This window comes from Myxine glutinosa, chromosome 1, assembly GCF_964187855.1.
Source record: "Myxine glutinosa chromosome 1, kmMyxGlut1.1, whole genome shotgun sequence".
NCBI classification, from domain to species: Eukaryota; Metazoa; Chordata; class Myxini; order Myxiniformes; family Myxinidae; genus Myxine; species Myxine glutinosa.
The window spans coordinates 185,303,691-185,326,570 of record NC_136261.1 but is presented as its reverse complement, the minus strand read 5'-3'; the positions used below and the strand labels follow the sequence as shown (position 1 = coordinate 185,326,570).

At 48.1% G+C, this 22,880-nt stretch overlaps 1 protein-coding gene across 8 annotated transcripts in view; it reads right to left on the bottom strand.

Annotated features, from left to right (window-relative positions):
* The window catches only part of FERMT2 (FERM domain containing kindlin 2), a 188,661-nt gene that overhangs the window by 17,639 nt on the left and 148,142 nt on the right, over nucleotides 1-22,880 (bottom strand). For 4 of the 8 annotated variants that reach the window (XM_078781176.1, XM_078781170.1, XM_078781147.1 and 1 more), the window contains 2 exons: nucleotides 17,655-17,675; nucleotides 14,151-14,275 (listed from right to left, as the gene is read on the bottom strand). In XM_078781176.1, coding sequence (XP_078637302.1) covers nucleotides 14,151-14,275; nucleotides 17,655-17,675 — 146 coding nt within the window. The remainder of the gene's footprint in view (nucleotides 1-14,150; nucleotides 14,276-17,654; nucleotides 17,676-22,880) is intronic. The other 4 variants (XM_078781173.1, XM_078781179.1, XM_078781152.1 and 1 more) reach the window with 1 other exon arrangement.

Sequence of the window (22,880 nt, the reverse complement as noted above, 5' to 3'; positions counted from 1 at the left end):
TGTGTTGTGACAAGATATGGTGCAGAGTGATGATGACAGCACCTGAATAGAGCACCTATGATCTGGTTGTTAGTTTCTAAATGATGCTAGACGGAACTGCTGATGACGGCCTGGATGACTTTGCTGCACGACTCTATGCCTGTCCTCCATTCCCACATGGAATTATAGCCGGCTGCCTGTCCTTAATCTCTACATGGTGTTAGAGCTCGCTGCCTGTCCTCCATTCCCACATGGAATTATAGCCGGCTGCCTGTCCTTAATCTCTACATGGTGTTAGAGCTCGCTGCCTGTCCTCCATTCCCACATGGAATTATAGCCGGCTGCCTGTCCTTAATGTCTACATGGTGTTAGAGCTGGCTGCCTGTCCTTAATCTCTACATGATGTTAGAGCTGGCTGCCTGTCCTCCATTCCCACATGGAATTATAGCCGGCTGCCTGTCCTTAAACTCTACATGATGTTAGAGCCGGCTGCCTGTCCTTAATCTCTACATGGAATTATAGCCGGCTGCCTGTCCTTAAACTCTACATGGTGTTAGAGCTGGCTGCCTGTCCTCTATTCCCACATGGAATTATAGCCGGCTGCCTGTCCTTAATCTCTACATGGTGTTATAGCCGGCTGCCTGTCCTTAATCTCTACATGGTGTTAGAGCTGGCTGCCTGTCCTTAATCTCTACATGATGTTAGAGCTGGCTGCCTGTCCTCCATTCCCACATGGAATTATAGCCGGCTGCCTGTCCTTAATCTCTACATGATGTTAGAGCCGGCTGCCTGTCCTTAATCTCTACATGGTGTTAGAGCCGGCTGCCTGTCCTTAATCTCCACATGGTGTTAGAGCCGGCTGCAGGTCCTTAATCTCTACATGGTGTTAGAGCCGGCTGCCTGTCCTTAATCTCCACATGGTGTTAGAGCCGGCTGCCTGTCCTTAATCTCTACATGATGTTAGAGCCGGCTGCCTGTCCTTAATCTCTACATGGTGTTAGAGCCGGCTGCCTGTCCTTAATCTCCACATGGTGTTAGAGCCGGCTGCCTGTCCTTAATCTCTACATGGTGTTAGAGCCGGCTGCCTGTCCTTAATCTCTACATGGTGTTAGAGCCCGCTGCCTGTCCTTAATCTCCACATGGTGTTAGAGCCGGCTGCCTGTCCTTAATCTCTACATGGTGTTAGAGCCGGCTGCCTGTCCTTAATCTCTACATGGTGTTAGAGCCGGCTGCCTGTGCTCCATTCCCACATGGAATTATAGCCGGCTGCCTGTCCTTAATCTCTACATGGTGTTAGAGCTGGCTGCCTGTCCTTAATCTCTACATGGTGTTAGAGCTGGCTGCCTGTCCTTAATCTCTACATGGTGATAGAGCCGGCTGCCTGTCCTTAATCTCTACATGGTGTTAGAGCTGGCTGCCTGTCCTTAATCTCTACATGGTGTTAGAGCTGGCTGCCTGTCCTTAATCTCTACATGGTGTTACAGCTGGCTGCCTGTCCTTAATCTCTACATGGTGTTATAGCCGGCTGCCTGTCCTTAATCTCTACATGGTGTTAGAGCTGGCTGCGTGTCCTTAATGTCTACATGGTGTTAGAGCTGGCTGCGTGTCCTTAATCTCTACATGGTGTTACAGCTGGCTGCCTGTCCTTAATCTCTACATGGTGTTATAGCCGGCTGCCTGTCCTTAATCTCTACATGGTGTTAGAGCTGGCTGCGTGTCCTTAATGTCTACATGGTGTTAGAGCCGGCTGCCTGTCCTTAATCTCTACATTGTGTTAGAGCTGGCTGCGTGTCCTTAATGTCTACATGGTGTTAGAGCTGGCTGCCTGTGCTCCATTCCCACATGGAATTATAGCCGGCTGCCTGTCCTTAATCTCTACATGGTGTTAGAGCCGGCTGCCTGTCCTTAATCTCTACATGGTGTTAGAGCTGGCTGCCTGTGCTCCATTCCCACATGGAATTATAGCCGGCTGCCTGTCCTTAATCTCGACATGGTGTTAGAGCTGGCTGCCTGTCCTTAATCTCTACATGGTGTTAGAGCTGGCTGCCTGTCCTTAATGTCTACATGGTGTTAGAGCTGGCTGCCTGTCCTTAATCTCTACATGGTGTTAGAGCTGGCTGCCTGTCCTTAATCTCTACATGGTGTTAGAGCCAGCTGCCTGTCCTTAATCTCTACATGGTGTTAGAGCCGGCTGCCTGTCCTCGCTTCCCACATGGTGTTAGAGCTGGCTGCCTGTCCTTAATCTCTACATGGTGTTAGAGCTGGCTGCCTGTCCTTAATCTCTACATGGTGTTAGAGCTGGCTGCCTGTCCTTAATCTCTACATGGTGTTAGAGCTGGCTGCCTGTCCTTAATCTCTACATGGTGTTAGAGCTGGCTGCCTGTCCTTAATCTCTACATGGTGATAGAGCCGGCTGCCTGTCCGTAATCTCTACATGGTGTTAGAGCTGGCTGCCTGTCCTTAATCTCTACATGGTGTTAGAGCCGGCTGCCTGTCCTTGCTTCCCACATGGTGTTAGAGCTGGCTGCCTGTCCTTAATCTCTACATGGTGTTAGAGCTGGCTGCCTGTCCTTAATCTCTACATGGTGTTAGAGCTGGCTGCCTATCCTTAATCTCTACATGGTGATAGAGCCGGCTGCCTGTCCTTAATGTCTACATGGTGTTAGAGCTGGCTGCCTGTCCTTAATCTCTACATGGTGTTAGAGCTGGCTGCCTGTCCTTAATCTCTACATGGTGTTAGAGCTGGCTGCCTGTCCTTAATCTCTACATGGTGTTAGAGCTGGCTGCCTGTCCTTAATCTCTACATGGTGTTAGAGCCGGCTGCCTGTCCTTAATCTCTACATGGTGTTAGAGCTGGCTGCCTGTCCTTAATGTCTACATGGTGTTAGAGATGGCTGCCTGTCCTTAATCTCTACATGGTGTTAGAGCTGGCTGCCTGTCCTTAATCTCTACATGGTGTTAGAGCTGGCTGCCTGTCCTTAATCTCTACATGGTGTTAGAGCCGGCTGCCTCTCCTTAATGTCTACATGGTGTTAGAGCTGGCTGCCTGTCCTTAATCTCTACATGGTGTTAGAGCTGGCTGCCTGTGCTCCATTCCCACATGGAATTATAGCCGGCTGCCTGTCCTTAATCTCTACATGGTGTTAGAGCCGGCTGCCTGTCCTTAATCTCTACATGGTGTTAGAGCTGGCTGCCTGTGCTCCATTCCCACATGGAATTATAGCCGGCTGCCTGTCCTTAATCTCTACATGGTGTTAGAGCTGGCTGCCTGTCCTTAATCTCTACATGGTGTTAGAGCTGGCTGCCTGTCCTTAATCTCTACATGGTGATAGAGCCGGCTGCCTTTCCTTAATGTGTACATGGTGTTAGAGCTGGCTGCCTGTCCTTAATCTCTACATGGTGTTAGAGCTGGCTGCCTGTCCTTAATCTCTACATGGTGTTAGAGCCGGCTGCCTGTCCTTAATCTCCACATGGTGTTAGAGCTGGCTGCCTGTCCTTAATCTCTACATGGTGTTAGAGCTGGCTGCCTGTCCTTAATCTCTACATGGTGATAGAGCCGGCTGCCTTTCCTTAATGTGTACATGGTGTTAGAGCTGGCTGCCTGTCCTTAATCTCTACATGGTGTTAGAGCTGGCTGCCTGTCCTTAATCTCTACATGGTGTTAGAGCTGGCTGCCTGTCCTTAATCTCCACATGGTGTTAGAGCCAGCTGCCTGTCCTTAATCTCTACATGGTGTTAGAGCTGGCTGCCTGTCCTTAATCTCTACATGGTGTTAGAGCTGGCTGCCTGTCCTTAATCTCCACATGGTGTTAGAGCCGGCTGCCTGTCCTTAATCTCTACATGGTGTTAGAGCTGGCTGCCTGTCCTTAATCTCTACATGGTGTTAGAGCCGGCTGCCTGTCCTTAATCTCTACATGGTGTTAGAGCTGGCTGCCTGTCCTTAATCTCTACATTGTAGCGGTTACCGCTGGATGTACATAATCGCCTTGCACCGGCCAGAACACGGCCAGACGCGCCTTTCCCGGGCATGCCCGGACTCACTGTTCCCGGGCACGCCCGAACCTCCCGGGCACGCCCGGTCTCGTCTTTCCCGGGCACGCCCGCTATCACCTTTCCAGGGCTCGCCCAGAGCGTCCGGGCATGCCCGCTATCGCCTTTCCAGGGCTCGCCCAGAGCGTCCGGGCATGCCCGCTATCGCCTTTCCAGTGCTCGCCCAGAGCGCCCGGGCACGCCCAGCCTCGACTTGCCAGGCCGCAGCCAAACACGCCCGGGCAGGTCCAGACTCGCCTTTCCAAGGCTCGCCCTTGATACCCGGGCATGCCCGGTATAGCTTTTGCCGGGCAAACTTCCCGACATAAATGTGTATATATATTGTTGCCCGATAAACGGGCTTGTCAGAATACCTGAGCTGTTTTGTTTCAATAAAGCAACTCGGACGAATTCCGTCTTTGGTCGCGTCAATTCTTTCGACTCGCGTTGGAGCGCAGCTCCTTCATTGGTGACCTACCGACATGGATACGGCAGTGACGCTTAAACTGCCTACCTTCTGGGAGGCTCACGCGGCTGTTTGGTTCGCCCAGGCGGACTCCCAGTTCGCCCTGCGAGGCATCACCGCGGACGACACCCGCTTCCACCATGTTGTGGCGGCGCTCGGTTCCGCCACCGCAGCCCGCGCCTTGAGCCTCCTCCAGCACCCGCCGGCTGCTGACAAATACGACGCGCTGAAGACGCTCCTCCTCGGTGCTTTCGCCCTCTCACCGGCAGCACGCACACGGCGCCTGCTTGACCTGCCCGAGCTCGGCGACACGCGCCCGTCCGAGCGCATGGACTATATGCTCTCGTTGCTCGGCGAGCACTCTCCGGCATTCCTGTTCCGGGAGCTGTTCCTCCGTCAGCTGCCTAACACGTTGATCACAGATTCCCGCGCCCTCGCCAGGGAAGCCGATAAGATCTCCTCGGCGGGCCAGCACATCGGCGCGGTTACCTGGAGCCCGCCGCCGTCTGAGACAACGCCCACGACGCCCGAGCGCCCTGCGCGGTTGGAGGCCGAACTGCCTGTGCAACTGGCGGCCGCCACGCCGCACCGCCCGCTTCCGACACGACGGCCGGGGCCTCCACCTGACCGGGCGTGGTGTTATTACCACGCCAGGTTCGGACACAAGGCTCGGACGTGCCGGCCCCCGTGCACTTTCGGCAGGTCGGGAAACGGCCGGGCCGGCGTTCATTCCCAGCCATGAGCGCCGGCCACTCGGGCAACTTGCTGTTTATTCGGGACAAAGCGTCTGGACGGCGTTTCCTGTGCGACACCGGCGCCCAACTGAGCGTCATACCTGCCTCCGAGCAGGACAGGCTGGACGCAGTTTGCGGCCCCTCTTTGGTCGCTGCTAATGGCTCGGCCATACGCACTTTCGGCCCACGCGTCGTCACCCTCTGCTTCGGCAGCCAGCGCTTTCAATGGACTTTTGTTACCGCCAGCGTCCCCGTGGCTTTGCTGGGCGCCGACTTCCTCTGTGCGCACGGGCTGCTGGTCGACGTCAAACGACGTCGCCTTGTCCACGCCGAGACCTTCAGCTCCCTGGCGTGCACAATGAGCAGCTCCGCGCCGACCGAACTGGCGTGCGCCCTCCCGGCAACGAACGAGTTCGCTCGCCTGCTCGTGGAATTCCCGGCCCTCACGCGGCCGACGTTTTCGGCCGTCGCGGTGCGGCACGGGATCGAGCACCACATACCCACTACGGGCCCGCCGGTCTACGCCAGGGCCCGCCGCCTCGACCCAGCCAAGCTCGCCATGGCAAAGGCCGAATTCGACGCGTTGGAGCACCTCGGCATCGTGCGGCGCTCCGATAGCGCGTGGGCCTCGCCACTGCACATCGTGCCAAAGCCGGGGGGTGGATGGCGCCCGTGTGGCGACTACCGCCGTCTCAATGACGCTACCACCCCCGACAGGAACCCGATCCCGCATATTCAGGACTTTTCCGCCCGTTTGGCGGGACGGGTCATCTTTTCGAAAATTGACCTGATACGGGGCTACCACCAGGTACCTGTCCGGGCGGCCGACGTCCCGAAGACGGCCGTCATCACGCCGTTCGGCCTGTTCGAATTTTTGCGGATGCCGTTTGGCCTCAAGAACGCGGCCCAGGCGTTCCAGCGCTTGATGGACGGCGTGCTGCACGACCTGCCGTTTCTTTTCGTCTATCTGGACGACATCCTCGTCGCCAGCACGTCCCGCGCCGAGCACCTCCTCCACCTCCGAACACTGTTCGGTCGCCTCAGCGAGCACGACTTAATTGTCAACCCGGTCAAATGCCACTTCGGCGCGACGACCGTTGACTTTTTGGGCCACCGCATCACCAAGACCGGGGCCGTGCCGCTGCCGACCAAGGTTGAGGCCATCACCACGTTCCCGCGTCCCCGTTCCATCAAGGCCCTCCAAGAGTTCCTCGGCATGGTGAATTTTTATCACCAATTCGTGCCCCGCGCTGCTCAGCTCATGCGGCCCCTTTACGAGGCCCTCCGGGGCAAGCCGGCCAAGCATGACATTGTTTGGTCCGCGGCCATGGACGCGGCCTTCGCCAGTGCCAAACGGGCCCTCGCCGACGCAACGCTGCTGGCTCACCCGGTGCTCAACGCGCCCATCGCCCTCACTACGGACGCCTCCAACTACGCGGTGGGCGCCGTCCATGAGCAATGGGTGGACGGGGTTTGGCAGCCACTCGCTTTTTTCAGCCGGCAACTCCGGCCGAACGAGTTAAACTACAGCACGTTCGACCGCGAGCTGCTCGGGCTATTCCTGGCCGTTCGCCATTTCCGACACCTCCTGGAGGGCCGCCCGTTCACGGCTTTCGTCGACCACAAGCCGTTGGTCTACGCAATGGCTAAGGTCACGGAGCCGTGGTCGGCCCGCCAGCAGCGCCACCTCTCCGCCGTGTCGGAATTCACCACGGACATCCAGCACGTCGCCGGCAAAGACAACGCCGTGGCCGACTGCCTTTCGCGGGCCAGCGCGAACGCGGTCCACCTCGGCGTGGACTTCACGCTCATGGCGGCCGACCAGACCACCGACGCCTCGGTGCAGGCACTCCGCGTGGCGGACACGGGCCTCCGCCTGGCCGACATCCCCTTCGCGGGCACCGTCCTGCTCTGCGACGTCTCCCAGGGCCAGCCTCGCCCCATTGTGCCCGTTTCCTGGCAGCGCCGCATCTTCGCCTCCATCCACGGCCTTTCTCACCCGGGCCGGAAAGCTTCTCAGAAGCTGGTGTCGGCGCGTTTCGTCTGGCACGGCCTTCGACGAAACATCCGCGACTGGGCCAACGCCTGCACGGCCTGCCAGCGAGCCAAGGTCCACCGCCACACCCAGGCCCCGCTGGCACCTTTCGCCGTGCCTGAACGGCGTTTCGACCACGTCCACGTGGACCTGGTGGGTCCCCTGCCCCCCTCGCGGGGGTTCACCCACCTGCTCACCATGGTGGACAGGACCACCAGGTGGCCGGAGGCCGTGCCCCTCACCTCCACCACCACCGCCGACGTGGCGCAGGCGTTCATCGCCACCTGGGTCGCGCGCTTCGGCGCACCAGCGGACATCTCGTCCGACCGCGGCCCACAGTTCACGTCTGAGCTTTGGGGCGCGGTCGCCCGTTCGTTGGGGGTCACGCTGCACCGCACCACGGCCTACCACCCCCAAGCCAATGGGTTGTGCGAGCGGTTTCACCGCTCCATGAAGGCCGCACTCATGGCCGGCCTTCAGGACGACGGTTGGGCCGACCGGCTGCCGTGGGTCCTTTTGGGCCTTCGCACGGCCCCCAAGGAAGACCTCCAGGCGTCCGCCGCCGAGCTCGTCTACGGCCAGCCACTCCGCGTCCCGGGCGAATTCGTGCCTGACGCTACCAGTCCCTGGTCCGCCGCTCGCCAGCGCTCGGACCTCCAGGAGGCCGCCCGACGATTTGCCCCCGTGCCGACGTCCCACCACGGTGGCCCCCAGTCCTACGTCCCCCCGGCGCTTCGCACAGCGGAGTACGTCTTTGTGCGTCATGACGCGCACCGGGGGCCACTCCGGCCGCCGTACGATGGGCCCTTCCGGGTCCTGCGACGGGGCGACAAGTCTTTCATCGTCGACTTCGGCGGCCGGCCGGACCGGATTTCTGTGGACCGCCTCAAACCGGCGCACATGGACGTCGACCGACCACCACGGTTGGCCCTTCCTCCGCGGCGAGGCCGCCCCCCGTCCACAGTTCCCCCCCACTCGACCACCCACCACCACGTCAGACCCCTCCCCACGACCCTCCAGGGGTCGCTTCGGCCGGGTCATCCGGACCCCCCTTAAATTGACCCTGCCGGTGCAGGTCGATTCTGGAGGGGCGTGTGTAGCGGTTACCGCTGGATGTACATAATCGCCTTGCACCGGCCAGAACACGGCCAGACGCGCCTTTCCCGGGCATGCCCGGACTCACTGTTCCCGGGCACGCCCGAACCTCCCGGGCACGCCCGGTCTCGTCTTTCCCGGGCATGCCCGCTCTCGCCTTTCCAGGGCTCGCCCAGAGCATCCGGGCATGCCCGCTATCGCCTTTCCAGGGCTCGCCCAGAGCGTCCGGGCATGCCCGCTATCGCCTTTCCAGGGCTCGCCCAGAGCGTCCGGGCATGCCCGCTATCGCCTTTCCAGTGCTCGCCCAGAGCGCCCGGGCACGCCCAGCCTCGACTTGCCAGGCCGCAGCCAAACACGCCCGGGCAGGTCCAGACTCGCCTTTCCAAGGCTCGCCCTTGATACCCGGGCATGCCCGGTATAGGTTTTGCCGGGCAAACTTCCCGACATAAATGTGTATATATATTGTTGCCCGATAAACGGGCTTGTCAGAATACCTGAGCTGTTTTGTTTCAATAAAGCAACTCGGACGAATTCCGTCTTTGGTCGCGTCAATTCTTTCGACTCGCGTTGGAGCGCAGTTCCTTCAACATGGTGTTAGAGCTCGCTGCCTCTCCTCGCTTCCCACATGGTGAAAGAATTCTGTCTGCTCCGGTCTCTGGGGTGCAAGAACCACTTGCCAGTCTCTGGTCTCTTGCATGGCATGTGAGCTGACTTCCTGCAGTGTAGGAATGGTGGCTGGCAATTTATGCACACCTCTGAACAGTGCACAGGTGGCTATTTTTGCCAAACTAAAAAGGGGGGAAATTACGTTTTGTTTGGAAAAATTACGTAATGAACTGTGAACTAGGTCTGTGTTTTTGTTGCTTATTTGACCGTTGAAACTTTTACCTCCATTCAAAGCCCCTCGAGGAGTTTGCACATTACCGAGCTTCCTCCCTTCCTCTTTTCCTGTTTGTTCATTCCCTTGCTTTGCTTTGTCCATATGCGCACCCACTGTCGGTTCATTGCCTTTTCACGCAGTCACATCATTCAACCATAAGCCGAGATATTGTATATTAAAAACATTTTCCATACATCTAAATAAAGAAAATAATCCTGAGCACACACCTGTTGTTTACCAATGTATAGAGACTGCAAAAAGTGAAGAACCCTGTGCCTGTCCAATGTTCCTGTTTAGCCCATATGTGCTTTCCATTACAAGGAACACAATTCAAATGCAAAACTATTTATAAATGCGACTGTGTTGGCATAGTGAGCTGGACGGGCAACACAGAGACACATTCCAATGCCTGAACACGGGCAGGTTAGCTCGTGCGTTCACCTCGTGCACTATTAGCTCACTTAAATGGAAGTCATGTCAACAAATTCCTGCGAGTGTAAAGTATTCGAAAAGAACATCATAATTTTACAACTTGCGTCATTCCTTGCATTTTCGACATGTCTTGTTTCGAAAAAAAAGAGTGCGTTAAAAGCTTATTAGCCGTGTGCAACGCAAATCAATCTGACAAACGTGGCTTTCAATCTGCATGGCAAAACAATCTCAATTCATGCCACCAGGTCGTGTTTAAGTGTCACGATATTACCTCAATCCCATAATAGCTGCTATGAAAGCAGCATGAAGCTGGAGAATATAATTTGAAAAAAATATGTCGATGGACAGGCCTTGGCCCATACTAGATGTCAAATTCCTGCCTCGGTGGTGTAATAGTTAGAGCGTCTCTCCTCTGAGTCTGGGAGGTTGACGATTCGTACGTGGCCGAGTCATATCAAAGACTTACTTACAAATGTGCTGCTCCCTTGCTTGATGTTCAACATTTGAAAAGGATAGAGCACGATAAACAGCCATAGGTTGGTAATATTAGTGCATGCTTTGATGGGCCGAATGGCCTCCTCCTGCATCAAAGTGCCCTGTAGGGGAGCTCATATTATTGTAGGGGAGCTCATATTATTGTCGGGGAGCTCATATTATTGTCGGGGAGCTCATATTATTGTAGGGGAGCTCATATTATTGTAGGGGAGCTCATACTATTGTAGGGGAGCTCATATTATTGTCAGGGAGCTCATACTATTGTAGGGGAGCTCATATTATTGTCGGGGAGCTCATATTATTGTAGGGGAGCTCATATTATTGTAGGGGAGCTCATATTATTGTCGGGGAGCTCATATTATTGTCGGGGAGCTCATATTATTGTCAGGGAGCTCATACTATTGTAGGGGAGCTCATACTATTGTAGGGGAGCTCATATTATTGTCGGGGAGCTCATATTATTGTCAGGGAGCTCATATTATTGTAGGGGAGCTCATATTATTGTAGGGGAGCTCATATTATTGTAGGGGAGCTCATATTATTGTAGGGGAGCTCATATTATTGTCGGGGAGCTCATATTATTGTCGGGGAGCTCATATTATTGTAGGGGAGCTCATATTATTGTCGGGGAGCTCATATTATTGTAGGGGAGCTCATATTATTGTAGGGGAGCTCATATTATTGTAGGGGAGCTCATATTATTGTAGGGGAGCTCATATTATTGTCGGGGAGCTCATATTATTGTCGGGGAGCTCATATTATTGTAGGGGAGCTCATATTATTGTAGGGGAGCTCATATTATTGTCGGGGAGCTCATATTATTGTCGGGGAGCTCATATTATTGTAGGGGAGCTCATATTATTGTCAGGGAGCTCATATTATTGTAGGGGAGCTCATATTATTGTAGGGGAGCTCATATTATTGTAGGGGAGCTCATATTATTGTAGGGGAGCTCATATTATTGTCGGGGAGCTCATATTATTGTCGGGGAGCTCATATTATTGTAGGGGAGCTCATATTATTGTCGGGGAGCTCATATTATTGTAGGGGAGCTCATATTATTGTAGGGGAGCTCATATTATTGTAGGGGAGCTCATATTATTGTAGAGGAGCTCATATTATTGTCGGGGAGCTCATATTATTGTCGGGGAGCTCATATTATTGTAGGGGAGCTCATATTATTGTCGGGGAGCTCATATTATTGTAGGGGCGCTCATATTATTGTAGGGGAGCTCATATTATTGTCGGGGAGCTCATATTATTGTAGGGGAGCTCATATTATTGTAGGGGAGCTCATTATTGTCGGGGAGCTCATATTATTGTCGGGGCGCTCATATTATTGTAGGGGAGCTCATATTATTGTTGGGGAGCTCATATCATTGTAGGGGAGCTCATATTATTGTCGGGGAGCTCATATTATTGTAGGGGAGCTCATATTATTGTAGGGGAGCTCATATCATTGTAGGGGAGCTCATATCATTGTAGGGGAGCTCATATCATTGTCGGGGAGCTCATATTATTGTAGGGGAGCTCATATTATTGTAGGGAAGCTCATATTATTGTAGGGGAGCTCATATTATTGTCGGGGAGCTCATATTATTGTAGGGGAGCTCATATTATTGTAGGGGAGCTCATATTATTGTAGGGGAGCTCATGTTATTGTCGGGGAGCTCATATTATTGTAGGGGAACTCAAAGTGCCCTGTCGGGAGCAAACTGTTATGTTTGATCTCAATTAAAGGTCAAATAAAAAATTAAAGGTCACATGTGAGAGAGCACCAGAGATAAAAGTGAGATAGGTTGTTGCTGTTTCGTATGCAGCCTGTGGCTGCTGGTTGGATCATTTCTCTGGAAGCATGTTTGTGCCGCTGATGCAGTGCCCCAATTACCAGTGAGCTAGTGCTAAATTTGCCCACGTCGGAAGGATGACAGGCTGAGTCAACCCCCCTGGCATTTATTCAACGATCAACCGGGATTGAAACTCAGGATCCAAGAATCCCAAGCCAGTACCCTAACCGTTACGCCAACACCAGGCTTAGTGAGATAAGTAGAAGATAGACGATATCAGATAATAAACCTGTCTAAAGCAATCTTTTTAATAGCAGGCACACGTGAAACACAATGGTAATTAAATGTGTTGTTGACAACAAATCACTACAACCTCAACATACGATCTTCACAAAACATATTACTCGATTGCTCCTGGGAAAGAAGACCCATGCAGTGTATAAGAACATACTCACTCAAGGCTCGAACATGAAAGTGTTATAATAAACCTGTGTAAAGGTTTATTATAACCCATCTTTTTAACAACAAGCACAGGTGTTGACACTTTAATTCTGTACTTAAATTTGTGTTGACTATAACGGATTACCGATTCCCAAAAAAAGAATTAATTTGTCCGATACCGATCCTGATTATAAAGTGGTAAATAATGACGTCATAGTGCATTGTGTAGTGCCCGCGATTGACCGAATGATGTTATTGAGTGCCTGTGAATCGATACATATTAAATCCTTTCTCCAATCGATTGGTCTATTGAACGGCCCAGCATCCTGTCATTTGTGAACGAATAATGAGCTACCGTGTGCTCAGTTGATAAGCTATTGATGGATATAAAATGAACTGTTTCAAACTTCTCTGGTCAAGTGAAAGTGGGTTTTATACAAAATACAGTACAGGGAGTCCCCGGGTTACAGAGCGATTCCGTTCCGAACAATCGTTCATACAGTTGGTAAATTGATCGGCCATTGGCTCAGTGTCTTAAATGGTGATAGCCAATGCTTTTAACTAAGTTTAACTGACCATTTGATGCATTTGGGTGTGTGCGTCTGAAATTTATGATGCCAAGACGTTCTTCGCCAGGTACAGTTCTGGCGAAGTACAGATTTGGTGCAGTTCGTTTTAACTTTTAACCTCAGCAGCGAACGAGCGATCACATTCTCCTTTATGCGAGCAGCTGTTTCTAGAGCAATTAGTTAATTTATATGAATTGGGTGTGCTTTAGAAAGGTTATGTTGTTTCTCTTTTTGTGAGTTTGAAAGCAAAATTTTTTTGATACCACCCGATATCAGAGAGCATGTTGCATGGACTTCACAAACATATTGCCCGTCTATCTTTGAGTCTCAATGAGGATGTAAAATGAAGTGAAACACGAGAAAAAAAAGGATCTTTATAACACGTGTTTGTTGTTGCTATTGCTGTCGTCGTGGTTGTGGTTGTTGGTGTTTGTATGCTTCTTCTGTGTAATATTATACATTTTTTTATTGCTTTGAGAAGTATTACTATATATATATATATATATCGATACACACAATTTTGTATGCTCCTTCCATGTCTGTCAAACTTTATTCCAGAGGGTTACTGCTGTCATAGAATAAGAAAAATGGTACTGTTGGAACTGCTACATTAAGCTCAAAGTCCTACAAAAAGGCATTTTTATGGTTAAACGGACATGATGTTTTTCCAACTTTTAATTTTTTGTTCTCAGAAAATCGATTATTAGTTCTCCAACAGTGTCATTTTTAATATTCTACAAAAGCAGGACACGTACACACACACACACACACACACACACACACACACACACACACACACACACACACACACACACACACACACACACACACACACACACACACACACACACACACACACACCATCTTTTAGTAATAGAAGATAATATAACAATGACAGCTAAAATTTACATTGCATACAGCAAATCCTTCCGAGGTCGGCTAATTGAGTACCAGTTCACAGGTAATTCCCTGCTTGTCGTAAAAGGCGACAAACAGGGTTGGCGGCAGGAAGGGCATCCGGCCGTAAAACATTGCTTCAAAAAGGGGACCGAAAAACAACAACAACCACGGTGCCCGAAAAAGGCCAACCCCTGCTTTGCGGGGGGAAATGGCCTCTAAAGGTGGTTTTTTATACAGCAAACCACAGTCTGTGGTCAAATAGATTGAGAGCGAAACATAATTCCACAACTCCTCATCGACAGACTCACCTCACCACAAAGTGTGTGATGCCAAATTCGGGCAGGGATTGCCAGGCCTGGATGAAGCGAAGCTTTGCCTCGATGAGGCTCATATAGGTGACATTCTGGTGGGCTTCCAGGATGCGAGCTGTTAGCTACAGGCAGAGGGCACATTCATATCAAAGCATGTCAAACAAAAAAAAGAAGATAAAGCTAAAAGAAAATACACAAAATAATATGTTGAAGAATTAATACATGCATGGACTAAATGAATGAATTAATAAACTAAAGGATAAAAGTGACACAATGCATTTGGAAAAAGTTAAAGAATACAATGCCTTCAGAAAGTATTAACACCCCTTGACTTTTTCACATTTTGTTGTGTTACAGCCTGAATTTAAAATGGATTAAATTGAGAAGTTGTTACTCCCGCTAGGGAGTAATGCATTCGATCATGTCCATCCGTGTGTGTGTGTGTGTGTGTGTGTGTGTGTGTGTGTGTGTGTGTGTGTGTGTGTGTGTGTGTGTGTGTGTGCATATGTATGTTCGTATGTTCGTGTGTTTGTGAACAAGATATCTGGAAAAGTCCTGAACGGATTTGGATGAAGGTTGGTGGGATGATTGCCCTTGGGATAAGGAAGAATTGATTCGTTTTTGGTGAAGCTCAGGATATTATTCTGGATCCAGGAATTTTTTGAAGGATTTTTTTACCATTGGAAGATAGGGCTCAGCAGCGGCCACCCACGGTGGGAGTATGTGCTCTACTAAGTGGCGTTCTAGTTGTCACTGATCTACACATAATACCACACAATGTCAAAGTGGAATTTTTGTTTTTGAAGACATTTTTACAAAATAAATAAAAATGATTCAACACCTTTGCTATGACACTCCAATTTGAGCTCAGGTGCATCCAATTTCCTTTGATCACCCATGAGATGTGTCTGCAACTTGATTGGAATCTACTTGTGGTCTATTCAATTGATTGGACATGATTTAGAAAGAGACACAACTTTCTATACAAGGTCCCACAGTTGACAGTGCATATCAGAGCAGAAACTCTACCATGAAGTCCAAGGGACTGTATGTAGAACTCCGAGATAGAATTGTGAGGAGGCATAGATCTGCAAAGGGTATAAAACAATTTATAGAGTGTTTAAAGTTCCCAAGAGCACAGTGAGCTCCATCATTAGGAAATGGAAAGAATATGAAACTACCCAGACTCTTCCTAGAGTCAGCCGTCTGACCAAACTGAGCAACCGGGCAAGAGGGACCGTAGTCAGGGAGATGCCCAAGAACCCAATGACCACACTGACAGAACAATAGAGTTCCTTGGTTGAGATGGGAGAACCTGTCAGAAGGATAAGTCTCTGCAGCCCTTCACACATCAAGGCTGTATGGGAGAGTTGCCAGATGGAAGCCACTCCTAAGAAAGAAAAAAAAAGTCCCTACTGTGAAGCATGGTGGTGGCAGCATCATGCTATGGGGATGCTTTTCAATGGCAGGGCCTGTGAAACTTCTAAGGATAGAGAGAACAATGAAAGGAGCCAAATACAGGCATATCCTTGAGGAGAACCTGCTTCAGAGTGTAAAATACCTTAGATTGCGGCAAAGATTTACATTCCAACAGGACAATGACCCCAAGCATACAGCCAAAACAACATTGGAATGGCTTCAGAAGAAGAACATGAAAATCCTTGAGTGTCCCAGCCAAAGCCCAGACGTGAATCCCATTGAGAATATGTGGAAAGACTTGAAGATTGCTGTTCACCGACGCTCCTCATCCAAATTGACAGTGCATGGGCAAATCTGCAAAGAAGAATGGGAGAAACTCCCCAAATCAAGATGTGCAAAGCTGATGCAGACTTACCCAAGAAGACTCGAAGCTGTAATCACCGCCAAAGGCACTTCTACGAAGTATTGTCTCAGGTGGTTGAATACTTATGTAAATTAGATATTTCTGCATTTCATTTTTAATGATTTTGTAAACATTCCTGAAAACAAATTCCACTTTGTCATTATGGGGTATTATGTGTAGATCAGTGACAAAAAAATCTCAATTGGATCCATTTTAAATTGAGGCTGTAACACAACAAAATGTGAGGTCAATGGGTTTGAATACTTTCTGAAGGCACTGTATACACCAAAGCATGTTAAAAAATCTGTTAATCGAAGCATTGGAATTGTTAATAAGGCCCAAAGTTGATAATGCACTCTCATTAGCAGGAATTAATAAATGATATGAAATGAAATGAAATTAATAAATAGGGAAAAGGGTTTTTGAAGCAACTCTATGTTGATCATTTATTTATTTATTATAAGCAATTTAAGTAAAAATGGATGACTTTGGAAATCAAACCGAAGCCCAAATGTTGAAAGTCCATCACCATGTGAAATAAAAATGCATAAAACAGTTAAATAGTTTAGTACAGTTTGGAGGTTAGGAAAAACAAAAACTAGTTGTCAAATCATAATTGTGAGCTTGCTGATAACTGGCCATGGAAAATGGGATCACACGGTAGTCATGAAGCACTTGGACTGGTGTGAATACATGCACGATGGCAGCTTGCAGCTTTCTATGATACTTTACATTGTATAGGCCTGAAGCTTACTATTAGACAAGCCTGGTGTCGTAATTTCAGCCCTGTGTCTATCAGTACACTTTTGCCAGCAGAACCTGTTGATTTAATATCTCGCTACACCGTCTCTTTGCATGCGGTTTAGTGTCTAAATCATTATTTGGCTCAAAACACGTTTTGTTTTCTTTTGATATTGCTTACACAATCACATGTCCTTACAAGGGCAGAAGAATTTAAAATTGTATTCCAATGAAGCAAGGCTTGAAAGGAATCATGGGAGTGACTGCTCATGATCTTCGGACTGCGAGAGTGGCCGAGTTTGTCGTTCTTTTGTTTCTGAGCAGCCAGTTTTGTATCATCCCGTGCTAGCAAGACATTCTCTTGAACTCCTTGGCCTGAATGCAAAGTGCTACGTCTGGCTGAAAGTGTAATCACCCATCTAACACCATCCCTACCGTGAAGCATTGTGGTGGCAGCATCATGGTATGGGGATGCTTTTCAGTGGCAGGGACAGGGAGAATTGTAAGGATAGTAACTCAATTGCCCTAAAGTGGTGACATTAAGCTGGTTGTCCTGTCAGCAATCATTTGCAAGTGAAATATTTCGTAGTATTTTTCAGGGGAGAAGGTCTTTGAGTTGCAATTATATGGCCGTGTAGATCATCATCAGGAGGTATAATCTTATGAATCAATAATTTTGACCGGATCATGGATTTTAACAAAAATTAATACTTTTGCAGGTGAAATATGGAATTGGTTCCGTCAATACGAAGATGAGATTAGATGAGATTATGGACCGATTTAGTGAAATGGAAAATGTAAGTTAAGCAAATGAGATATGGATGATGAGGCCAATTTTAAGTTAAGCGAAAAGGTCATGATGTGGATATGGTCCTGGAATGATGGACTTAATGGTCTCTTCCAGTTTTGTTTTATATTCTCATAACTTCACCACTTACCATGTCTCTGACAAACCCTGCCTGCAGGGGTGTTGGGTAGGAAAATAGGGAATAAGTAATAGAGAAAAAAACGATCGGAAAACAAGATGGAATAATGCACATGTGAGAACCGTTTTGCGTTTTTATTTTATTTTTAACGCTGCAGGTCGATGTAAACGCTGCAGATCACATGCTGGGTGCCATGCCAAAACAATGTTCAAATCCAGACTTGTTTACCTGCAGAAAATTCACATCCTGGCATCTCAAATGTTAGCAGCAATAGTTACCATGGCAAGATAATAAACTTCTTTTATTTTCACATTCTAAGCACGGTACAAAGTGCATGGAATGTCCACACCTCACACCAACAATAAGTGGCTGTAAAAGGTAAAACAAGACGATAACCTCGTTATGTGAGGCAGTGAATGCTTTGTGAACGAGATTTGCGACATGGCACTGCTGTTCCAAGCAACAATCTTTCCAAAGACGACGAGCAGCAGACGCCTTATTACCTCCACCACCTAAGGTGTACGGAGGTTATGTTTTCACCCCTGCCTGTTTGTTACTTGCAAGATCGAAGATTTTTCAAGTGTATTGGTGGGGTGCGTTTGTCTGTCTGTTTGTTTGTCACTCGCCTACAGGTCACAATTCTAAACCGATCGTCTTGAAACTTCACCAACTTGTCGAGGTCGTCACAATTGAGAAGCCTATTGATTTTGAGGTCAAAATGTCAAAGGTTAACTCAAGGTCAAACTTCCAACATCATCAATTTTCATCTGAAAACCCGTCAATTCTCATCCTCAGGACGAGCACCGTCATGCAGTGAATTCCTGAGTTGAGACAGAATACCTGCCTATTGTCTGCAAACTGCCCATCTTATTTCAATGCATATCAAATCACTGCAGTACTGAGCCTTTCAGTGTCAAAAATATTGTATATTTAAGGTGAATAAAACCACCAGATCCGAAAACACTATTACCACAAGCTTTCCAATATGATGCTGAACCTTAAATACAACAACACAACAACAGGCATTTTAAGGCCATTTTCCCTGCTCGAGCGGGGGTTAGCCTTGCGGGCCCCGACAATCTTCTCCATTCTGAACCTTAAATGTAGTGTTTATTTTTGTAGTAGGCATCAATAACATCTGCTCCATACCCGATCGCTTCGACTCTTTTGGTGTGAAATGACAGACCTACGTTTCATGACATGACAATGTTCTTATTCTTTGTACAAAACCTCCCTCAATCCTCCATCTCAACCCTTCCAGTGGAAGCTCTGTTGCAATGGCCAATGTGCCAAGATCCTTTGGTACCCTGCACCTTGAGACTTGAAAATTGAACAGCATTTGCATAGTGCCTCACTGAATTGGGAAACCAACTATTTTTAAGGTCAAAAGGTCAAATCAAGGTCAAACTTCTAAAATCATCAATTTTCATCTGAAAAATCGATCCTATTGAAGATCCTATTGACCCGAGCTTTGATCAAGATCAATTTTAATCTTGATGAAATGGACAATTTGTTGGATCAATGGAAACCTTTTTAGGGGAAGGGGTGGATTTTGCAAGTATCGTGCTCTGCATGACATTTTCCTGTTTGTCTGTCTGTCTGTATGTATGTCAGTCGCCGACAGGTCACAATTTTCAACCGATCTTCATGAAACTTCCCCAAATGGTAGAGTTGGTCATAAGCAAGAAGCCTATTGTTTTTGTGGTCAAATGGTCAATAGGTCAACATAGGCCAAAGGTCACCAACTTTGTCAAATTTCTAAAATCCTCAATTTTCATCCAATTAACTTTATATTTTAAGAGGATTTGCATATCTGGTCACTAAATTCAACCACCAAGTATTTTTGAGGTCAACCTTGGCCAAAAGGTCAACATAGGCCTGCAGGTCAACAACATAGGCCAACTTTCTAAAATCCTCAATTTTCATCTGATTGACTTGAAATTTTTAGACGATTTGCATCCCAGGTCACTGAATTCAATCACCAATTATTTTTGATGTCATCATAGGCCAACAACTTATTTTAGGGATTTCGTAAGTATCGTGCTATGCACGACGTATTTCTTGTTTGTGCGTTTGTCTATGAGCAATATTGTATATCTCAAAAAGTTGTGGACGGATTCGGCCAAATTTTGGTGGGGAGGTTGGGTGTGTGACATGGACGAAATCATTAGATTTAGGTGAAGATCCAGATGCCGATCCAGATCTGAGAATTTTCAAGTGATTCTTCATCATATTAGAGATATAGGGCCAAAAACTAAAAATAGCACGGTATCTCAAAATATTTTGCACAGAATCGGACGAAACATGGTGGACAGGTTGGGTGTGTGAAAATAAAGAATTGATTCGATTTTGGAGAGGATTTGAATCAGGATCTGGATACGAGAGTTGTTTTTAAATTTTCAAGTGATTCTTCACCATTGAGAGAGGGGGCCAAAAAAGATATACATACTGTATGGTGTATAGCATGATATTTCCAAAAGTTGTGGACAAGTTATGACAAAACTTGGTGGATGAGTTGTTAGGTGATAAGAATAAGCTGATTAGACTGCGGATCACGTCCGGAGCCAGTTCTGCCTTATCAGTGGGATACAAAACGTAAACTGTTCAGCCTAACGGCGGTATGCTCTCTACAGAGTGCCTTTTTTTGTTTTTTTTTGTATACAAGATCGAGGCTCGTGTAAGAGCTAACATTAATCACAAAAAAGCAAACGGACACATGAAACATACAATAAAGGGAGCGGGAGACAAGATGGGGAGAGAGAGGGAAGCACACAACATTTGAGAACAGGGACATCGGGAGATCTGTGGGAGGGAGAGAGCTTGGGGGGAGGAGGGGTGGGGGGGGGGTGGGAGAGGAGGCATGGGAAAGGGGGTGGGGGCGTTCTAGTTAGATGTGCAAAAATGGTAGACAATTCATATCCCATTTCTCTCTTCTGTTCTTATATACTATCAATCCCCCGACCACTCTCACCAATCTCATTTCCCTACAACTATCGAGCATGCCTCTTCGTGGTGGTTGTACACCCCAATGCAAGTCAAGGGCCAAATCTTCCCAATTCTTCTCTGGTGCCCGGATTTGGCGAGGTCAGAGTGCTGATCGTTTTTTTGGTGACCGGCCCTTTCCCCATGGACCGGCCCTTTCCCCATGGACCGGCCCTTTCCATCTTCTCTCTTTTGACTTTGTAAAGGCGAGAGACAGCATCCTGGATGTGGGGGATCTCTGGGTCGCTCCCGCAAGATCGATCGGCTGTCTCCGTGCCATGGGTTGGTTTGAGAGAACTGTCTGGGGCTATACAACAACAACAACCTCCCCCTTGTCAAACAACTGCCACACACTCTTCCATACCCTCTTACTGTCCTTCATTTCATTTCCTCAATACTAATTTTTCTCATAGTAGGGTGACACGCCTCCGCGAGTATGTATTTAAAAGACACCTTGTTGCAAACCAAATTGTGTGCATTGTGCCAAAGTGGCCTCATATTTGTAATTTTAATACTCATTCACCTTCGAGTCTTGGACTCTGAAAATAATAAAAGCTGAATGTGCAGCATTCAAGATATTACTTTCATTTCATGAAGGCCGAGATGCCCTTGGAGCGAGCAACATAATACGTATACACAAAATTAATTTGTTCAATGTTACATTTCCTCAACCATCCCCCACCCCCCCTTTCCTCATTATACCACATGTTATTTCACTCCGCTCCCTCACTTCTATCTCCTGTTAACCTTCTTTATCCTCTATCTCTCTCCACTACTCCCACACTCAATTGTATTTATTATGCTCCGTCCTTCGCTTTTTCAACTCAACTTTTATCAGTTCACTCTCCCCCAATTCCTCCCGTGCATGTTTAATAAACAGATGGCCATTTACCCAGGTAAGGAAAGGAAATTAATCATATGTGATAGAAATAGAAGTCTACAAAAATTCCAGCAAGTAAAACAAACGTTTTAGACAGTTAGTCATATGCACAAGTCAGTTTTGTTGTGTTTTTTTTTTTTTTTTTGTATACTGAATCGAGGCTCGTGAAAGAGCTAACATTTATTTCACAAACAAATCAACCAGACAAACAAAATATACAAAAAGAGGGAGCGGAAGACAAGATGGGGAGAGAAGGGGAAGCACACAACCACAACATTTGAGAGCAGGGAGAAGTGTGGGAGGGAGAGGGCTTGGGGGCAGGAGGCGTGGGAGGGGGAGGGGGGGGGTGAGGGTGAGGCCTCATATTGAGATTGTAAATGAGCTTGACATGAGCAAAATGTGAAAATACTTCATTTTTAACCTGTGAAATCCCTGGCTGTGAAAGCCAAGATACAATATCAAAAGATGGTATTTAAAAAAGAAGAAGAGAACTTAATAGGAGTATGCATGTTGCACCACTAACATCATCTAAATTGTTGTGGGTAATTGGAATCAGCAGTTTGGCAAAGAGCCAAGGCAATGGGCCTAGCGAGGCCTGTGCGGAGAAACTGTCGTGTGTCAGACGATCAATATTTGGGCTGGTACCCCTGCTACCTCGATACCACAAGAGGAATTTGGTTTAAACAATGAATTATTCACAATCTCTACTATGGCTGCTTTCAATACACTCCTTCCTCCTTTTAATCCTTCCAGTGAGCCCTAATTTCACAATCATTTAAGCAATGATCAGCCCTTGGTGTGCACCCTGGCTTAGTGTCTATACATTCTAAACATTGCAATGCCAACAATTATGAAGTGCTGCATGAATCCCTCTTAAGAATTACACTGAAGTACCTTGCTCGGTTTGAAGAGAGCTAAATTATACCTTTTATATATTACAGTACATGTGAAGAGGAACAGTTTGAGATGGTTTGGTCATGTGTTGAGGAAGGATGAAAGTGACTGGTTGAGAAGAGTGATGGAAATGAATGTAGAAGGAAGTCGAGGACGGGGAAGACCGAGAAAGGCTTGGCTAAAGATGGTGGAAGAAGAAATGCGGGCAAGGGGGTTAACCAGGAGAGATGCAGAAAATAGGGCAAAATGGAGAAGATCGTCATGGGGACCGCAAGGCTAACCCCCGCTATAGCAGGGAAAATGGCCTTAAAATGCATGTTGTTGTTGTTGTTGTTGTATATATTACAGTACAAAAACCACACCATGTGAGTACATATTCGAATTACATAGTTGCGACGAAAGCAAAAGAGAAGAATATAAACTCTTATTCCACAAATACAATCTGAGATGGTTCGTCTGTTACAGAAAACAAGTCAAATTCC